The following is an 18,788-nucleotide window of genomic DNA, read 5'->3' as shown; positions in this document are numbered from 1 at the left end:
ACTAACAGAACCGACGAAATTGCTATTCCGGAGTCGTCTTCACACAGTTCCGACTACGGTTAAAATCATAAGACTTAAGCTCCTATTTTAGGGACTAAGTATCCCAAAACACTCTGAAACCTAAAAACAAAACCTCCCGGCAAGTCACATAAGCAGAAAACGGTACAGGGGAAACAGTAAATAGGGGATCGGGGCTAATACACTCAAAATGACCGGCCAGGTCGTTACATCCTCCCCCTCTTAAAACAATCATTTGTCCTCGAATGAGCATAGAGATATACCTGAAGTGGTGAAAAGATGAGGATAACGGCTGCGCATATCCTGCTCGGTCTCCCAAGTTGCCTCCTTGACCGGATGTCCCCTCCATTGAACCTTCATAGAAGCAATATTCTTTGACCTTAGCTTTCTGACCTGCCTGTCTAAAATAGCCACTGGCTCCTTAACATAAGATAGATCTTTGTCCAATTGGACTGAACTGAAATCCAATACATGAGCCGGATCATCGTGATACTTTCGGAGCATAGAAACGTGGAATACCGGATGAAATCCTACTAGGCTGGGAGGTAAGGCAAGCTCGTAAGCAACTTCCCCAACTCGCTGCAACACCTCAAAGGGACCAATAAACCTTGGGCTCAGCTTGCCCCTCTTTCCGAACCTCATAATGCCCTTCATTGGCGAAACCCGGAGCAAGACCCGCTCTCCAATAATGAATGCAATATCGCGAACCTTCCGATCCGCATAACTCTTCTGTCTGGACTGGGATGTACGAAGTGTATCCTGAATCACCTTAGCCTTCTCCAAGGCATCCAGAACCAAGTCCATACCCAATAATCTAGCCTCACCCGGCTCAAACCATCCCACTAGGGACCGACACCGCCTACCATACAGAGCCTCATATGGTGCCATTTGAATGCTGGACTGATAATTGTTATTGTAGGAAAACTCCGCAAGTGGCAAAAACTGGTCCCAAGCACCCCCAAAATCTATCACACAAGCGCAGAGCATATCATCCAGTATCTGAATAGTGCGCTTGGACTGTCCATCCATCTGAGGGTAAAATGTTGTGCTCAACTCAACCCGAGTACCCAACTCATGCTGTACAGCTCTCCAGAACCATGATGTAAACTGCGTACCCCAGTCAGAGATAATAGATACCGGTACGCCATGAAGCCTGACGATCTCACGGATGTAGATTCGAGCTAGCTGCTCGGAAGAATAGGTAGTCATCATAGGAATGAAATGAGCCAACTTGGTCAGACTATCCACAATCATCCAGACTGCATCAAACCTCCGCTGAGTCCGCGGGAGTCCAACAACGAAATCCATAGTGATTCGTTCCCATTTTCACTCCGGAATCTCCAATTTCTAAAGCAACCCACCTGGCCGTTGATGCTCATACTTCACCTATTGGAAATTTAGACATCGGGTCACACACTCTACTGTGTCCTTTTTCACTCTCCTCCACCAGTAATGTTGCCTCAAGTCCTGATACGTCTTTGCGGCACCCGGATGAATAGAGTACCGCAAACTGTGAGCTTCCTGGAGAATCAACTCACATAAACCATCTACATTGGGCACACATAGCCTGCCCTGCATCCTCAATGCACCATCATCTCCAATAGTGACCTCTTTAGCATCACCGTGCTGGACCGTGTCCTTAAGGACAAGCAGATGAGGATCATCATACTGACATTCCCTGATACGATCAGAAAGATAAGATCGAGAGACCACATAAGCCAATACTCGACTCGGCTCAGAAATATCCAATCTCACAAACTGGCTGGCTAAGGCCTGAACATCCAATGCCATGGGCCTCTCTGCTGCTGGTAGATATGCTAAGCTCCCCAAACTCTCGGCCCGGTGACTCAAAGCATCGGCCACCATATTGGCCTTCCCAGGGTGGTACAAAATGGTGATATCATAATCCTTAAGTAGCTCTAACCACCTTCGCTGACGCTAGTTAAGATCGTTTTTGCTTAAACAGATGCTGCAAACTCCAATGATCGGTGTAAATCTCACAAGGAACACCGTACAAATAATGCCGTCAAATCTTCAAGGCATGAACAATAGCTACTAACTCAAGGTCGTGGACATGATAGTTCTTTTCATGCACCTTTAGTTGTCTGAATACGTAGGGAATCACCTTACCGTCATGCATCAACACCGTGCCGAGACCAATCTGTGATGCATCATAATATACAATATAAGACCCCGAACCTGTAGGCAATACCAATACTGGGGCTGTAGTCAAAGCTGTATTAAGCTTCTGAAAGCTCTCCTCACATTCCTCTGTCCACCTAAACGGAGCACCCTTCTGGGTCATCCTAGTCATAGGTGCTGCAATAGATGAGAATCCCTCAACGAACCGACGGTAAAATACCGCCAATCCAAGAAAAATCTGAATCTCCATAGTTGAGGACGGTCTGGGCCAACTCTGCACTGCTTCAATCTTCTTCGGATTCACCTGGATCCCATCACTCGATACTACATGACCCAAGAATTCCACTGAGTCTAGCTAAAACTCACACTTTGAAAATTTTGCATATAACTTCTTTTCTCTCTAGGTCTGAAGCGCAGTCCTCAGGTGCTGCTCATGATCTTCCCGAGTTCGGGAGTACACCAGAATGTCATCAATAAACACAATGATGAATGAGTCAAGATAAGGACGGAACACATTGTGCATCAAGTTCATAAAAGATGTTGGGGCATTGGTCAACCCAAAAGACATAACAAAGAAACTCATAGTGACCATATCTGGTCCTGAAAGCAGTCTTCGGGATATCTGGCTCCCGAATTTTCAAATTATGATATCCTGGATGTAAATCAATCTCAGAAAACACTTTGTCACCCTATATTTGATCAAATAAGTCATCAATATGAGGCAATGGATACCTGTTCTTCAATGTGACTTTGTTCAACTTACATATTCGCATAGAACTATCCTTCTTCTTCACATATAAGACATGAGCACCCCAAGGTGACACACTGGGCCGAATGAAGCCTTTATCAAGCAATTCCTGTAACTGCTCCTTCAATTCAGGAGAAGCCATACGATATGGAGGAATGGAGATGGGTTGAGTGCTCGTCAACAAATCAATGCCAAAATCAATATCTCTGTCGGGCGGCATGCCCGGAAGATCAGCTAGGAACACATCTGGAAAGTCCCTCACTATTGGAAATGACTCAACCGTAGGGGTATCAATACTGACATCTCTTACATAAGCTAGATATGCGTCACACCCCTTCTCAACCATTCGTTGAGCTTTAAGAAATGAAATAACTCTGCTGGGAGTATATTCTAAGGTACCTCTCCACTTTAATCTCGATAAATTTGGCATAACCAGCATCATGGTTTTAGCGTGACAATCAAGAATAGCATAATGGGGCGACAACCAGTCCATGCCCAAAATAATATTAAAGTCCACCATGTTGAGCAATAATAAATCGGCTCTTGTCTCAAAATAACTAAGAGCAATCAAACACAACCGATACACGCGGTCCACAATAAGAGAATCTCCCACAGGAGTAGACACATAAACAGGGAAACTCAAAGAATCCCGAGATACACCCAAATATAGGGCAAAATAAGAGGACACATAAGAATATGTAGAGCCTGGGTCAAATAATACCGACACATCTCTATGACAGACCGGGACAATACCTGTAATGACAGAATCAGAAGCAAATGCCTCTGTACGAGCAGGAAGGGCATAATATCTGGCCTGGCCTCCTCCTCTAGGGCAACCTCTACCTCCCCGACCTCCACCTCAGGGTGGCTGAACAGGTGCGGTGGCAACTGGTGCTAGAATCATTGCTTGAGGACCCCGGTGGAGCACGCTGTGGTTGAGAAGTTTGTAGAGGTGCACCCCTCCTAAATATGGGGCAATCCCTCACCATATGACGAGTGTCGCCACACTCAAAACAAGCTCTAAGAGGGCGTGGTTGCTGTGGCTGGCTCAGGCCAGATCTGCTGGACTGGCCGCTAGGAACACCCCGTGCAGAAGACACACTAGATATTGACGGCACATAATAAGGCTCATAGGGCCTAGAAGGGGCTGGAACACCACTGGCGGCTGGAAGATCTGAATGAATGAGGCGACTCACACAACCCCTACCATGACGAGTTGTTGGGGCACGAGCACCAGAATAATAACCAGTCTCTCGAGACCTCTTAGCCTCTATCTCCTCTCTGTCCCGGGCAAGCATGCCCTCCAATCTCCTAGCAATACTCACAACATGCTGATAAGAAATATCCATCTCCAACTCCTTGGCCATACTAATCCAGATGTTGGGGTGGAGTTCCTCAATAAACCGTCGAACCCTCTCTCAAACTGTGGCAACCAAGTCCGGTGCATGTCGGGCCAAATCACTGAAACGGACTGCATACTATGACACAGTCATAGATCCCTAGCGCAGCTGCTCAAACTCTACGCGCCATGAGTCCCTGAGGCTCTGAGGGACATATTCTAACAAAAACATGTTCGAGAACTGAGTCCATGTAAGTGAAGCTGCCTCATCCGGACTACTCAGCTCATAAGCACGCCACCACTGATAGGCTGCTCCTCTAAGCTGGAATGTAGTAAAAGAAACCCCACTCGTCTCCGCTACGCCCATAGTACGGAGAATACGATGACACTCCTCCAGAAAACCATGAGCATTATCTGTAGCCAATCCGCTGAAGGTAGGTGGGTGGTACTTCTTGTACTCTCAAGTCTGAGCTGCTCCACCTCAGAATCTGTTGCCCTAACTTCAGGCTGAGCTGGAGCTACCGGCTCCATTGGCACAATCTCTGGAACCTAGTCGACCTGAACCCACTGCTCTGGAGTACCGGCGACGGGAGTTTGTGCTCCTCCCCCGACTTGAGATGTGGCAGGAGCAAGTGAAATCAATCCAACCTGAGCTAAGGTGCTAAACATGCTCAGAAACTGGGCTAGAGTCTCCTGGAGGGCTGGTGCAGAAACAGGTGCCTCAGGTGTCTGCCCTCCAGTTGGAGCTACTGGGGGCTCCTCTGTAGCAGCTCGTACGGGTGCTCTGGCTGCACCACGTGGATGTCCTCGGCCTCTACCCCAGCCCCGGCCTCTCACGGCTCTAACATGGGGCGCGGGTGGTTGGTCATCAAATCTGCATGTACGTATCCTTACCATCTATGAGAGAATAGAATACAGAAGTTTAGAATTTTTGAAGTTAACAATTTTTCGCACAATAAGGAATCAAAGTAGTCAAATTTTCTTAACAGTTCCATAGCCTCCCGAAGATAAGTACAGACGTCTCGGTACCGATCCGCGAGACTCTAATAAACCGGCTTATGACTCACGACACCTACAAACCTAGAGCTCTGATACCAACTTATCACGACGCAAATTTCCCCTCCGTATGACATGTGACGGCACCTAGTCTCTGCGACTAGGTAAGGCTAACATTGTGGAATAATAAAATGAAAACATAAATTTAACAACTAGTTATTCAAAAAAACACAGCAATCCCAAAACCCGGAACATCGTGAATCACAAACTATAGAAGAAAAATCTAGTGTCTCTATACATCAGAGTCTAACAAATGAAAAATACATAAGATAATGGACATGAGAAAGAGTAGAAGGGGACTCTGAGGTCTTCGGACGTACAGATATAGCTTGAAGTCTCCAAAGCTGTCCCGGCTCACTGATAGTGAGGCTGATAAGGAGCACCTGGATCTGCACACGAAAAATATGTGAAGAAGAGTAGCATGAGTACACCACAATCGGTACCTAGTAAGTGCCAAGTCTAACCTCGGTCGAGTAGTGACGAGGTCAGGTCAGGACCCTACTAGGATAAATAATAATAAGGCAAGGCAAGAATGAAATATCGCAGTAAAATAAAGACTGAAATTTAACAAGAAAGAATTCATAGAAAGTAACAGCTCAGTACACAGAAATACAACAGGGGATCTCCCGAGATACCATCTCGTAGTCCCAAATATAAATGTGCAGGGGGATCTCACGGAATACCGTTCCGTAGTCCCAAAGTAAATATACAAGACAGGGGGATCTCCCGGAATACCGTTCCGTAGTCCCAAAGTAAATATGCAGTACAGGGGGATCTCACGGAATACCGTTCCGTAGTCCCAAAGTAAATATGTAGTACAGGGGGATCTCCCAGAATACCGTTCTGTAGTCCCAAAGTAAATATGCAGCTAAACAATAAAATTCAATAGTTACGGTACGAAATTCTACAGTTCAACCTAAGTACCAGTTAAGGAAACACATGTAAATTCACTAAACATGTTGCACGTAGTTCAAGTAAATAGTTAGGGAAAGTAGGCATGATATTCTAATCTAGCAGGATACTACACATGCTGATGAAACTCAAATAAGAAAGAAATCAGGTTATTACTTAGTAGAAAAATCAGGTTTTTACACAATTATCCCGTGTACGTACTCGTCACCTCACGTACACGGCACTCATATATCAAAAATAGTACAAATCCTAAGGGAATTTTTCTCACACAAGGTTAGTCAAGCCACTTACCTCGAACCGAGCTCAATTAATCGGTAACAATGCCTTTTTCACGAATATCCGACTCTAAATGGTCCAAATCTAGCCAAAAATAATTACATATCATAAATACAACTATAATAGACTAATCTAATTAATGAAATCAAGATTTTAATAAAAAATCCAAAATCCGTCCTAAAATGTTGACCCGGGCCCACTTCTCGAAATCGAGTAAAAGTCAAAAATACGAACACTCATTCACTCACGAGTTCACTCGTACCAAAATTATCCAAATCCGATGTCTAAATCCCAATCAAAACTCATAAATTTGGTTAGGGAACCTTTCCCCCATTTTCCCAACTTTTCAATCCAAATCTGAAATTAAATGGAGAAAACAACTATAGATTAATGAAATACAACCAAAAAACGAGTTAGGAATCGTTAACCTAAAGATCTCTCTGAAAATCCCTCGAAAAATTGCCAATTCCCGAGCTCCCAAGTCCAAAAATGAAGAAATGAATCAAACCCTTGATTTTTCCTCTATTCTGCCCAGAAATCTCGCTTCTGCGAGCCTTCAACCGCACCTGCGAAAATTCCATCGTAGGTGAGAAATCACATAAGGGGGACTAAGTCCGCATCTGCGAACAAGGGCCGCTTCTGCGAGCCCGCATTTGCGCTCCACTTTCGCTTCTGCGGATCTATGGCTGCACCTGCGGTCCCAGCTGGACATGGTCAAAATCGCTTCTGTAGCTCCATGGCCGCTTATGCGGAGCCGCACCTGCGGCCCAAAATGCGCAGGTGCGATTACACCAGGTGTAGCAGCTCCAGCAATTGCATAAGTCCCAAACTCAATCCGTCAAGCACCCAAAACTTACCCGAGACCCCTGGGACCTCTACCAAACATACCAACCAATCCAAAAACACAATACGAACTTAGTCGAGCCCTCAAACCATATCAAACGATACTAAAATCACAAATCATCCTCCGATTCAAACTTAAAGAACTTGAAACTTTCAAATTCGACAACTGATACCGAAACCAACCAAACCATGTCTGATTGACCCCAAATTTTGCACACAAGTCATATTAAATATTACGGACCTACTCCAACTTCCGGAATAGGAATCCGACCCTGATATCAAAAAGTTCACTACCGGTCAAAATCTCCAAAATTCGACTTTCGCCATTTCAAGCCTTAATGAGCTACATACCTCCAAAACACAATTCGGATACGCTCCTAAGTCCAAAATCACCCAACGGAGCTAACGGAACCGACGAAACTCCATTCTGGAGTCGTCTTCACACAGTTCCGACTACGGTCAAAATCCTAAGAATTAAGCTTCCGTTTTAGGGACTAAGTGTCCCAAAACAATCCAAAACCCAAAAACAAAACCTTCCGACAAGTCACATAAGCAGAAAAAGGTATGGGGAAAATAGTAAATAGAGGATCAGGGCTAATACACTCAAAACGACCGGCCGGGTCGTTATATTTATTTTATTAGAACATCTTAAATCTTGCAAATAAGAAGGCACCAAAAACTTGTTGGTTCCCCAAGTACATGCAAGTATACGTGGCCGTAAAGTAATAAAGTGACTCGAAAGTCAGGTGTCGAATCCACAGAGACTTAGATTAACCGTTAACTAAGCAAACTAAAATCAACTTACTGTCCAAAATGATCAAAATTTTAACTTTTCTATTATAACTACTATTGCGAAACTCAAATATGTAACCAAGGGAGATATAGATTCCAGGGTTGTGTTCGGTTTATCAATCCTATTGAGTTCGTAATTACACTTGTTAATCCAAATTATCTATGATTGTTAGTTGACCGGATCGTTTATTTAAATAGCATGTTCCCACAATACTATCCGTCTATCCATAATATATCAACCCTATATTCCTATGGTCTTGAATCTATCATGAACGAATATAATACGGTATTCAACTAAGCAAGACTGTTAGGTATATTCCTATCCTATCCGCAAAATCTTTCTCCGAGCCACGGGTTCAGAAACAAGCTCTCTCCAATTCTACTATAATCTAAACACTGCTCTCCCAAGCATAGCATAGATAGTAAATAGAACTCAACTGCTGGCCAAACAATTAAGCAATTACACACAAAATTAGAGAAACAACCAAAGATGATAACTCGAATTAATGATAATATAATTAATAAACTTCAATATTCATGACAACCACAACCCTAGAACATGAAGTTTAGCTCCACATAGACATGGTAGCAAAATAAAAAATCATCAAGAAAAAATAATGATTACTAAGTTTGATGGAAGATAGATGGAATCTGATGAATTCCGGCCTCCACGGCAGCTCCGTGCTCTCCCTAGGTCTCAAGTATGTCAAAAGTCCTCAAAATAATGTTTTTATGTATTTATACAAAATAGGGTTGGTCCAAGACGAAATCTCCCTTTCCAAAACCAAAAAGGAGACAAAATAGACTTGAAACCTGGAACACGCGAAGCACCTCGTAACAGATCGCCCCTCGCGAGGCAAAACGCACGGTGAACCTCGCTGCAACCCTCGCGTCTCGAGGCAAAATGCTAGGAAAATTGCTCGCCTCGCCTGCTTCTGCTTCGTTTACAATGATTGATTTCTTCTGCCTAACTTTCTAATTCTCGTTCCTGTTTTCTTTCTTTTTCAATTTGTAATTGTCTTTCTTTTGTCTTCTTTTATAATACTAAACTTCAATCATTGTCTAATTATATCATTATAATATTTCCAATCAATAAATGATCATGAACCATTCTTCTAGTGTATAAAATGCACCTAAATGATCTAAGTTTGTTCCTTATTTCATCTCCAAAATACCTACATATAAAATAAACTCAATTAAGCATAAATATAATATAATTTAGCATTAAAGAATCTAAATGTAAGGTAAGTAATGCACTAAAAATATATAATTATAGCCAAATATCAATTAATTACTCGGATAATTATTAAGAAAATAAGTATATAGTTAATTCACTAGTTGGTTGGCCTAGCTATAAGGTTGGGCGTCATCACGACCCATAGGTAAAATTGGGTCGTGACATTCAGCGTAAGATCAAGAATATCCTGCAATTCATTACATCTATCACAATTATAGGATCTTACCTCACTTGTTTCACCTCGTACCATAAAAATAATTTCAGTATCTTCTCTGCATTCATCGTCATATACATCTTCATCATACCGACAACTAGAGTATTGGTTCATGTCATTTTCCAAGATGGTCATGAAGCACAAATTTGCTATTTCTTTGTAAGCTGAACTATCTTCAGCACTCCAGCTTCCGAAGAATTTGTTTTTACTGAATCTTCTTGAGACTTTTCTTTTAAGACTCAAAACACTTCCCGTCATTCTTGTCTTGTTCATTGGATTGGCTGGTTCTCCTAGATGACATACTTCCCCTTCTTGTGTTTCTATATCTTCTCATCAATCCATCCATATTTTTTCATACCATGACAATTTCTTCTTCAAGAGATTCTAGGTCGTCATCAATATCATCTTCAGATCCTTCAGTTGTAGTTTTTAAGGCACCTATTTTCTACTTTTCTTCCTGACTTGTTTTCTTGAGATGAGTTTTTTCGAATGCTATAAGATATTCTCTTAGTTCATCATATGAAAGTTGGTTTAGATCTTGAGATTTGAGTGTAACTACTTTTGTCTACCAAGTGGTAGGTAAAATTCTTAGGAGTTTTCGAATTTGATCACCACTTGAGTAAGGTTTACCAAATGCTTTCAGATCGCCAATAATTTTGGTGAATCTTTCACTTTGCTGGTTCCTTCATAGGTGACTTTCAGTTTGTCCCACATTTCTTTGGTTATATCACAACTTGAAATTTTCTTATACTCTTCTCCACTTATAGCATTATATAACAAGTTTTGTGCCTTAACATTAACCTGAACAACCGCTATTTGATCGTATGTGTATTTATCTATATCTTCTGGATCAGTGGGTTGTTGAGCTACTGCTGGTAGTGGATAGTTTCCCTTTATGATAACGCGTCATACTTTAACATCATAGGATTTTGCATAAATTTTCATTCGCACGTTCCAGTGAGAAAAGTGTTGTCCATTGAAATATGGTGACCTGACTTGCGACATTTTTTCTTGAAAGAGTGCTCCAATAGTAACTTGATTTTCCATGATAATTTTTCACAAGCAGTTAAGAAACAAGTGTGATACCTACACTGATATCAATTGAAAGTGCAAGAGGGGGGAGGGGAGGGGTGATTTCTAATTTATTTTTTCTTTTTCAAGGTGGTCGACTAATTTGCGTTCTAGTTGACTGAGTTTTTCAAAACTGAATATAGAAAATAAATTACAGAAAGTAAATGACATATAATATTTTATACTGGTTCGGATTCAGAATGAATCCTACGTCTAGTCCCCTTGGGTTACAAGGGTGATCTCTTTCAAGTATGAAGTGGCTTAGTACAGATGGGTTGATATTGTTATACACCAATAACTTTTGTCACTTTTCTCTTTTCTCTATAATTGATACAATGCCTCAACAATGTTCTTTTCTCTCTCTATTCTCTTCTTTGTTACACAAAAAATCTAAAGCAGACTACGGTGCTTGTTTGAAGTAAAACAAAGAGATTGAAATTGGTTCGATCAAAGTATATCTTTTCAAGGTTAGTGCAGTAGGTATTTATACTTCGTGAGGCCTTCATGTCTTGTAGGTCTTTTGAGAGATTGCAAACCCAAGGGAGTTGTTCTCAAAAAGGAATCTTAGATTGATTCTTTCCAAGACTAATTCTTCTGTTGACTTGCCTTGACTCGTGAGCTTGATTTATTTCTTCCTTTAATGAGAGAATATTCTCGTTGTCAAATCCCTTGATTTATGCTTCGATTGGTGTATTTATGTGAAAGAATCTTCAGCGGATGATTTGGTGCCTTTGACGTCCTTTAATTGAGATCTTTCCTATAATATCCTCTTTGATTGATTTTGTCAGCACCCTTGATTGTTATTTTCGCTCCTCTTTCCTTTTTGGTTTTGATTCTTTTATGCCTCTATTCTATTGCTCAGAAACTGATCTTGCACATAATGAGTAATTCGTTATTTTGTATCATTGAAATCAACTTAGATTTAATAGAGATCACTATATTGGAAGTTATATGTGAAAAAATTGCATATAGCACAAAGGAGGGACCATCAGACACCGGCCAATCGAGGCAGAGCCGGACCTAGGATTTGAAGGTCGCGGGTGTATTTTTTCATTCAATCAAAATCTGTTTTATATATAGGATGTCACTACTAATATATCACTATTTTTTAAAAGATATATACATGTATACATGAAAATTTTGCCGAACTGCCAGTGACCCCTCTCTTTATAACATAGGTCTGCCTCTGAACCGAGAATTTAAAGTTTATAGTTCCGAATTTTAGACCTTTTGAATTATTGAATTCTAAATTAGTAATTCATATGGTTCTGATTTGTAGACCTTTTGAATTATTGAATTCTTAATTAGTAATTCATAAATATTAAATGAATTACTTAATAAATATAAAGTTTAAGTCAAAATTATTGGATTCTATCGAACTCGTACCTTAGAAAGAATTAACAGGGCTATGATCCATCCACCTATGCCAAACGATTGAAACTGGAAAGGAAATTTCAGAGTGGACTGTCATTTCATACAACTAACGATGACAACGTTATTGTCCTACTATTTGCAGAATGAAATTGTCATTCTTCATAAACCGTTTGAGTTGCTTTTGGATAGTGATATTTCACCTTCGTTGCCGTATTTGTTGTGGCCACGGTCTGAATATTCTAGTACTCCCTCCATCACTTTTATGTGATACACTTTTTATAAAATAAATATATAATGATGCATTTTCTTATTTTAAAATTAGCATATCAACTTCATCCTTAATGACATTACATGTTTGGACCCAACAATAATAACAACAAAAACAAACCCACCCCGGTATAATCTCATAAAAGTAAGGTTTGGAAAGGACAAAATGTACGTGAATTTTACCCCTACCTTATGAAGGTAAAGATACTATTTACATAATTTTCTTTTTGTTGTGCGTCATCGCCACTTATTTGATTACTTGTAGTAAAGTACTCTCTTCATTCCCATTTAGTTGTCAAAATAAGATTTTACACATCCATTAGAAAAATATTATCAAGAAGAGTGATTTGAATAATCCACCTCACATCAATTCTTTATATTTATCTATTTACGTGCCTCTTAATTCTAGAACAATTAATGTTAAGGATAAAGCTGAAAAAAAGAACTAATTCTCTCTTGATTTTTTAAAATGACAAGTATTACTATTTTTAGTATACATGATAACTATTCCCTCCGTTCACTTTTAATTATCAAATATTTTAAAAAATATATTTATTTATTTTTTATTTGTCACTTTTCGCATATCAAAAAAATAATAATTTATTTCTCTTGTTGTGTCCTTACCATTAATTACTCATTATAAATTATTTTTCTAATCTTTTAAGACTATACACTAATTAATATGGGTATCATGGTAAATTATGCACTTTATTTATTATTTTTTAAGAAGTGTGCAAAGTCAATAGTGAACAAGTAAAAGTGAACCAAAGGAGTAAATGGGAATGGAAGGAGTACCGAAAGTTTTTATACTTTGCCATATTGAGCTTATACATCAATATTTTTCTTTTATTTCTTAAATTCCGATCCGTGTCCAATCAAATACAACTTTAATGTAAAATGGGACAAAAGGATTTATTAAGTGTAAGATTTTTCCACATGACATTTTAGGATAAATACAACAAGGTCAATCAAAATTGTAGCCACAACTTTAAAAGTGTCAAAGACATTTCAAACATGAACTTTTAAGAATATTATCATAATAAATTGCTCCATTATATCCTCTGAAGAGGAACAATGAAGGTAAGTACTATAAAAAAAAATTTTTTGATAGTATCCAAAAAAATGTGCAATAAACTCATCAAAAGTTAATTTTGCTGATTATTATTTTTTTCCTTTTTTTTGGTAGAAAAAAGTTGTCATTAAGGTTTCTATTACTGGAAACTCCCATCCCATCCTGAAGAAGTTTCTTGTGGATTTTTTGAAGCTAAAGTACCTTGCCAAATGTTGGGGGAACAAATCTCAAGATTCTAGATCCAAAGTCTTGTCAATTGCAGCAAAAATACCAGGTAACAATATAGTAGTAGTAATAATAATCTCTGTTCTTAAGCCTTAGTACCACTTTTTTAATTACTATATTTTGTAAGTTTTTAATTTCCACATTCACGTTTTATCCATAATGACACCTTGTTATATAAATAACATGACATATTTAAAATCACAAGGTTCAAATATTACTTTCATTATACTATACAAACCTTTAGTACAAGATTATAAGATTCAAATTATATTTTACATTCTTAAATTTCGTGCATGGTCAAATTAAGATACATGAAATGAAAGGAAATTAGAGAGTATATTACATCTAGTATGACTGCATGTTACAATTTAATATGGTACTGGAGACATATACATATCAATTATTATATAGGTGGATCTAGAATTCGACGGTCGCGGGACACTATGACATTCATTTAAATTTATCACTTCTCATAAAGATTGATACGAGATCCTATGCTAATAGCTCACTATTTTATAAAGACATTTTTATAAGTATACATGAAGTTTTTGCCGAAGTTTTCGGGTGCCCGTGACCCCTCAATCTATAATTTGTGTCTGTCTCTGTCCTTGAAGTATTTACACGTACTTTGCGTGAGAGATAGAATCAGATCCACACAACAATAACAACAATAACAACAACAAAAACAACAATATATCCAGTAAAGTCCTATAAGTTTGGTCTGAGGAGGGTAGTGTGTATACAAATCTTATTCCTGTCTTGTGAAAGTAAAAATGTTGTTTCTGATATACCATCGGCTAAAAAAACGCATCATCACCACAGTTAAGATAAGAAACTACGACAAAGGAGAATCCATCAGTCAGAAAAAGGTAACCGAAGCAAAAGCAATACAAGTCCAAAATCTAAAAATAGGAAATACGAGAATACACTAGTATTACAGATATAGAAAAGCAATACAAATACGAAAAAAATTAGCTTTCTAACCTATTGCTATAATCGGATCCACACGTGAACGATAACATTGGCTAACTTGAACATTTGCAGAGGTAGAGAAAGTAGCTATAGAAGGGGAAGAAAAGAATGAGCTGATGGCGATAGGTGAGGAAATTGATGCAGTAGAGTTGGTCACTATACTTAGGAAGAAAGTAGGTTTTGCCGACATTGTGAGTATTGGTCCAGTTGATGGTGAAAAGAAAGAAGGTGATAACAAAGAAGAAAAGCAGAAAGGAGGTGATGATAACAAAGGCGAAGAAGTTGCAAACTCAATATTCCCATTGGTCTATGGCAGTGGATTAATACCCCCTTTTCAAATTTGGGAAGTTAGAGATCCCTATTGCTCCATTTTGTGATTCGTTTAACTTGAAATATCAATTATGCAGCAAATTGTAAATCCAATTTTGGACATGGTATTTTGTAATGGGAGATATATGCATGTTTAGGGGCGGAGCTAGAACACAAGTTACAGGTTCAGCCGAGCCCAATAGCTTTAATCTAAGTCCTATATTTGTCTTAAGAAATCATTGAATATGTAGAAATTATTACTCCCTCCGTTTCAGTTATTAATAGCTACACAAGATTCAAAATACAAATCAAACATTGGATAAAATGATACAATACCAGTATTAGTTATTCCATATAGGAGGTCGGATAGTTAATCTCATGGAATATACTATGATTATAATCCCATGTGATATACCAGAACTGAACCGTACCAAACGACTTCATATTTTACCTTAAATCAAACGAATCCATGAAATTTAGGAAAAAAACAACCTACTTATTGTAAAGTAATTTATGCCATGCCTAACATAACCCTAGTTTCTATTTATAAGCACGGAGCACCCCACTTTTTAGTTAAATATAATAACACTAGAGAGTAAGATTCTTCATTTAATATATTGCGGAAATTTGATGATTGATTAACGTGGAATTTGACCTCCATATAATGCATAAAAAGAATGATTTTTGGCTCGTAAATTAAACCACACTATTTTCCTACATTTCGTAGCGTTATATAGCATGTAATAATGTATGGTAATGTTTCACATTACTTGCGGGCATGTGATAAGTATGTATTTCTAAACGTAGATAGAAGAATCCTGAATGAACAACTAATCGATTCATTTAATCAAGAGAGTTTATGATTGGTCCAATTTGGTTCTACACATGCTTAGCGGCGGAGCTATCATACTGATTATGAGTTCGGCCGAATCTAATAACTTTAGTCCAAAATTTATATTTCTCTAAAGAAATTTATATAGATTATTAATTTAAAACTCATTAACATAAAAAGATTATAACCCAAATCCATTAACTTTAAATCATGGCTCCCACATGCTCTTTTTAGTTTGAACCATCTGAACCCTTTGAGGGACTAGAACGACTGTGATGGGAATGTAGGGCCTTAAAAGTTGGAAATTAGGATTGACGTTGCCCTCATCTTTCTTCCTCTTTAGGTTCAAGTTCTCATACAATTCAGTCTTTGTGGTAGACTCAGCGAAAGTGATAGAGTTGAATTGACCAAATTATCATTAAAAAAAAAGGAAGTATTTTTAGTGATAACAAATTTTATCTAAGGCTAACTAAAAATAACATTTAAAAATATATTAAAGTACTTTTGTTTTATTGTAACAACAACAAACATGAGTTCACAATACACCTAAAGAGCAACGAACCAAACATCGGCCTTCTAGGATGATTAATGTGGAGAATTAGGCCTCACAAAAGACTTTCTAGTTACACATGATTTTTTGTATCAGTCTAATGTTCCTATAGTTTCTTTTAGTCTGGATTAGAAGTTCTAATCTATGTACAATCTCCTTCTGATTACTACAACTAGCTCAATATTTACACTTCGTTTCTTGAAAATTGCCCAATTCCTTGCCCTCCACGTATGGTAAATGAAAGCACTCCATATAGTCGCTACCGTTTCCTTAGTTGCTTGCTTCCAATGCTTACTTCTGATTCTTTCCATTACCCTATTCACCTCTTCTACTTGAATTTGGATGCTCAGCCAGCTTTCCAGTTCCTTTCGAAGTGCACTGGTCCATGCACATTCTGCAAATAGATGTAGGGGAGTTTCTACTGTGTGTGTACTACATAGGCAGCATTCATTGTTATCCACTTAAATACTCAGCTGTCAAAGCCTATCTTTCGTCAAGAGTCTGTTTTGTACAGCTAACCATAGAATGAACCGATGCTTTGGTTGAGCAATAACAGTCCACACCATGTCAGCAGCTGGCCATTTTGTAAGATTACCTTTTAGAGAAATGTAGCTTCCTGTAATAGCATACCTTCCAGTAGAATTCAACCTGTATTTGCCATTTAAGTACCAAGTGATAATGTCATCCTTAAGAGAGTTTATCTTCTTCCACTACCAGTTGCATTCCAGAGGGAGCATATGTGTCCAAATATTATTGTCATGCTTCATATACACACCATGAACCCACTTCACCCATAAGGAGTCATGTTTCTCTGATAGTTGCCATATAAGCTTGCCAACAACGACAATATTCCATTGTCAACAGCTCTTAATATTAAGTCCTCCAAACTTTTTAGGCACACAGATCTTATCCCAAGATATTAGTGGTGTCTTCTTCTTCTTCTCCTTTGTACATTCCCATAAGTACTCCCTACATAATTTATCAACTTCTTTAAGCACACTTTGAGGAAGAATAAACACAGCCCCCAGAAATTATGTATGGAGAAGAATACTGCACTAATAATTTGTAGTCTCCCAGCAAAGGATAACTGCTTTGAATAACCACACTTAATTCTCTGAGTGATCTTGTTAGTCAATTGATGACAGTCCAGTTTGTTCCACTTCTTTGAAGAAAGTGGTAGTCCCAGATACCTAATAGGGAAGGTCCTTATTGTGAATCCAGTTATTCCCAGTAGCCTCTTTTTAGTTGCTTCATCTACCCCTGTAACAAATATACTTGATTTTTCCATGTTTGCTATCAATCCTATAACCTTGGTGAAGTGATCTAGTGCCTTCATTACTCTACTGGCAAATTTTTCTTGCCTTTTGCAGAAGATCAGTAAATCATCAGCAAACACCAAGTGTGTGAGCTTGAGTTGTTTACACATTGGATGAAACTTAAAATCTGGAAGTTCACTCATACACTTAAGTGTTCTTCACAAGTACTCCATAACTAATACAAATAGGAGGGGATACATGGGATCTCCCTGCCTTAGTCCTCTTCTTTCCTCAAAATAGCCACTCCCTTCCCCATTAACAATGATAGAATACTTCGTTGAGGTTACACACTCCATCACAAGCTTGACAAATTTTTCTGGAAACCCATAGCCATTTAATGCCTCTTCTATAAATTCCTAGCTCTCCATGTTATATGCTTTCCTTACGTCAATCTTCATAAGGCATCTAGGGGTTATTTTCCTATTATAATGTCTTAGAAGGTCATGGCAAACTAAGACATTGTGCACCATGGATCTTTTCTGTACAAAGGCAGTCTGATTTTCAGACACCAGATGGCTAACCCCTTCTTTAAGCTTCAAGCATATAAGTTTTGATATCACCTTATAGATCACATTACAACATGCAATTGGTCTTTATTGACTAGCATTTTCAGGAGTTGATGAGTGCAATATTGGTGGCATTTATCTATTTCAGAAGTTGTCCATTTTAGAAAAAATTCCAGCACTACCTCTGGTACATCCTTTCCTATTATACTTCATGCTGCTCTGAAAAATCACTTCCATAACCATCTGGCCCAGGACTCTTATTGATGTTAATACTAAAGTCACCCCTCTTAACATCCTCTTCAGTGAAAGGCTTGAGTATGTTCAACTGATACTCCTCTGTTAGTATTGGACCATTCCTTAGAAAACCTCTGAAGGCTCTGATTCTTTCCTCATGTTTCTTCCCTAGAAGATCCTGATAATAATGAACAAACAGTCTAGCTATATCAGTTTGTTCTGTTTTCCAGTTGCCTTGATTATCCTTTAGTTGAACTATGGCTTGCTTTAGTTTACTGTGCTTTATTACTGAGTAAAAATAGCTGGTATTAGCATCCCCTAGTTTAATCCAACTAGCCTTGCTTCTTTGCTGCAAGAATACCTCTGCTAAGTAGTATGATTGCCTTAGTTTCTGATGTTTCTCTTTTTCTATCTGCTGCAATATCATATTCCAGGATCCATATTGAGTTGTTCCTGTATAATATTCAGCGCTGCCCTATCTTC

The 18,788-nt window shown here is 38.7% G+C and overlaps 1 protein-coding gene across 2 annotated transcripts; it reads left to right on the top strand.

The window, feature by feature from the left end:
- The first annotated feature begins 13,230 nt into the window (after positions 1-13,230).
- On the top strand, positions 13,231-15,171 carry LOC107778128 (disease resistance protein Pik-1-like). 2 transcript variants are annotated; one of them, XM_016598331.2, is made up of 3 exons: positions 13,231-13,369; positions 13,476-13,635; positions 14,631-15,171. In XM_016598331.2, exons 1-3 carry the CDS (start codon positions 13,364-13,366, stop codon positions 14,933-14,935), a joined length of 471 nt encoding a protein of 156 aa, XP_016453817.1. In that variant the 5' UTR covers positions 13,231-13,363; the 3' UTR covers positions 14,936-15,171. The 2 variants fall into 2 exon arrangements, with proteins under 2 accessions (XP_016453817.1, XP_016453818.1); XM_016598332.2 differs by having other exon boundaries at positions 13,244-13,369; positions 13,554-13,635.
- Positions 15,172-18,788: the final 3,617 nt, after the last annotated feature.

This window comes from Nicotiana tabacum, chromosome 12, assembly GCF_000715075.1.
Source record: "Nicotiana tabacum cultivar K326 chromosome 12, ASM71507v2, whole genome shotgun sequence".
Classification (NCBI taxonomy): domain Eukaryota; kingdom Viridiplantae; phylum Streptophyta; class Magnoliopsida; order Solanales; family Solanaceae; genus Nicotiana; species Nicotiana tabacum.
This window is presented reverse-complemented; position numbering and strand designations above follow the sequence as displayed.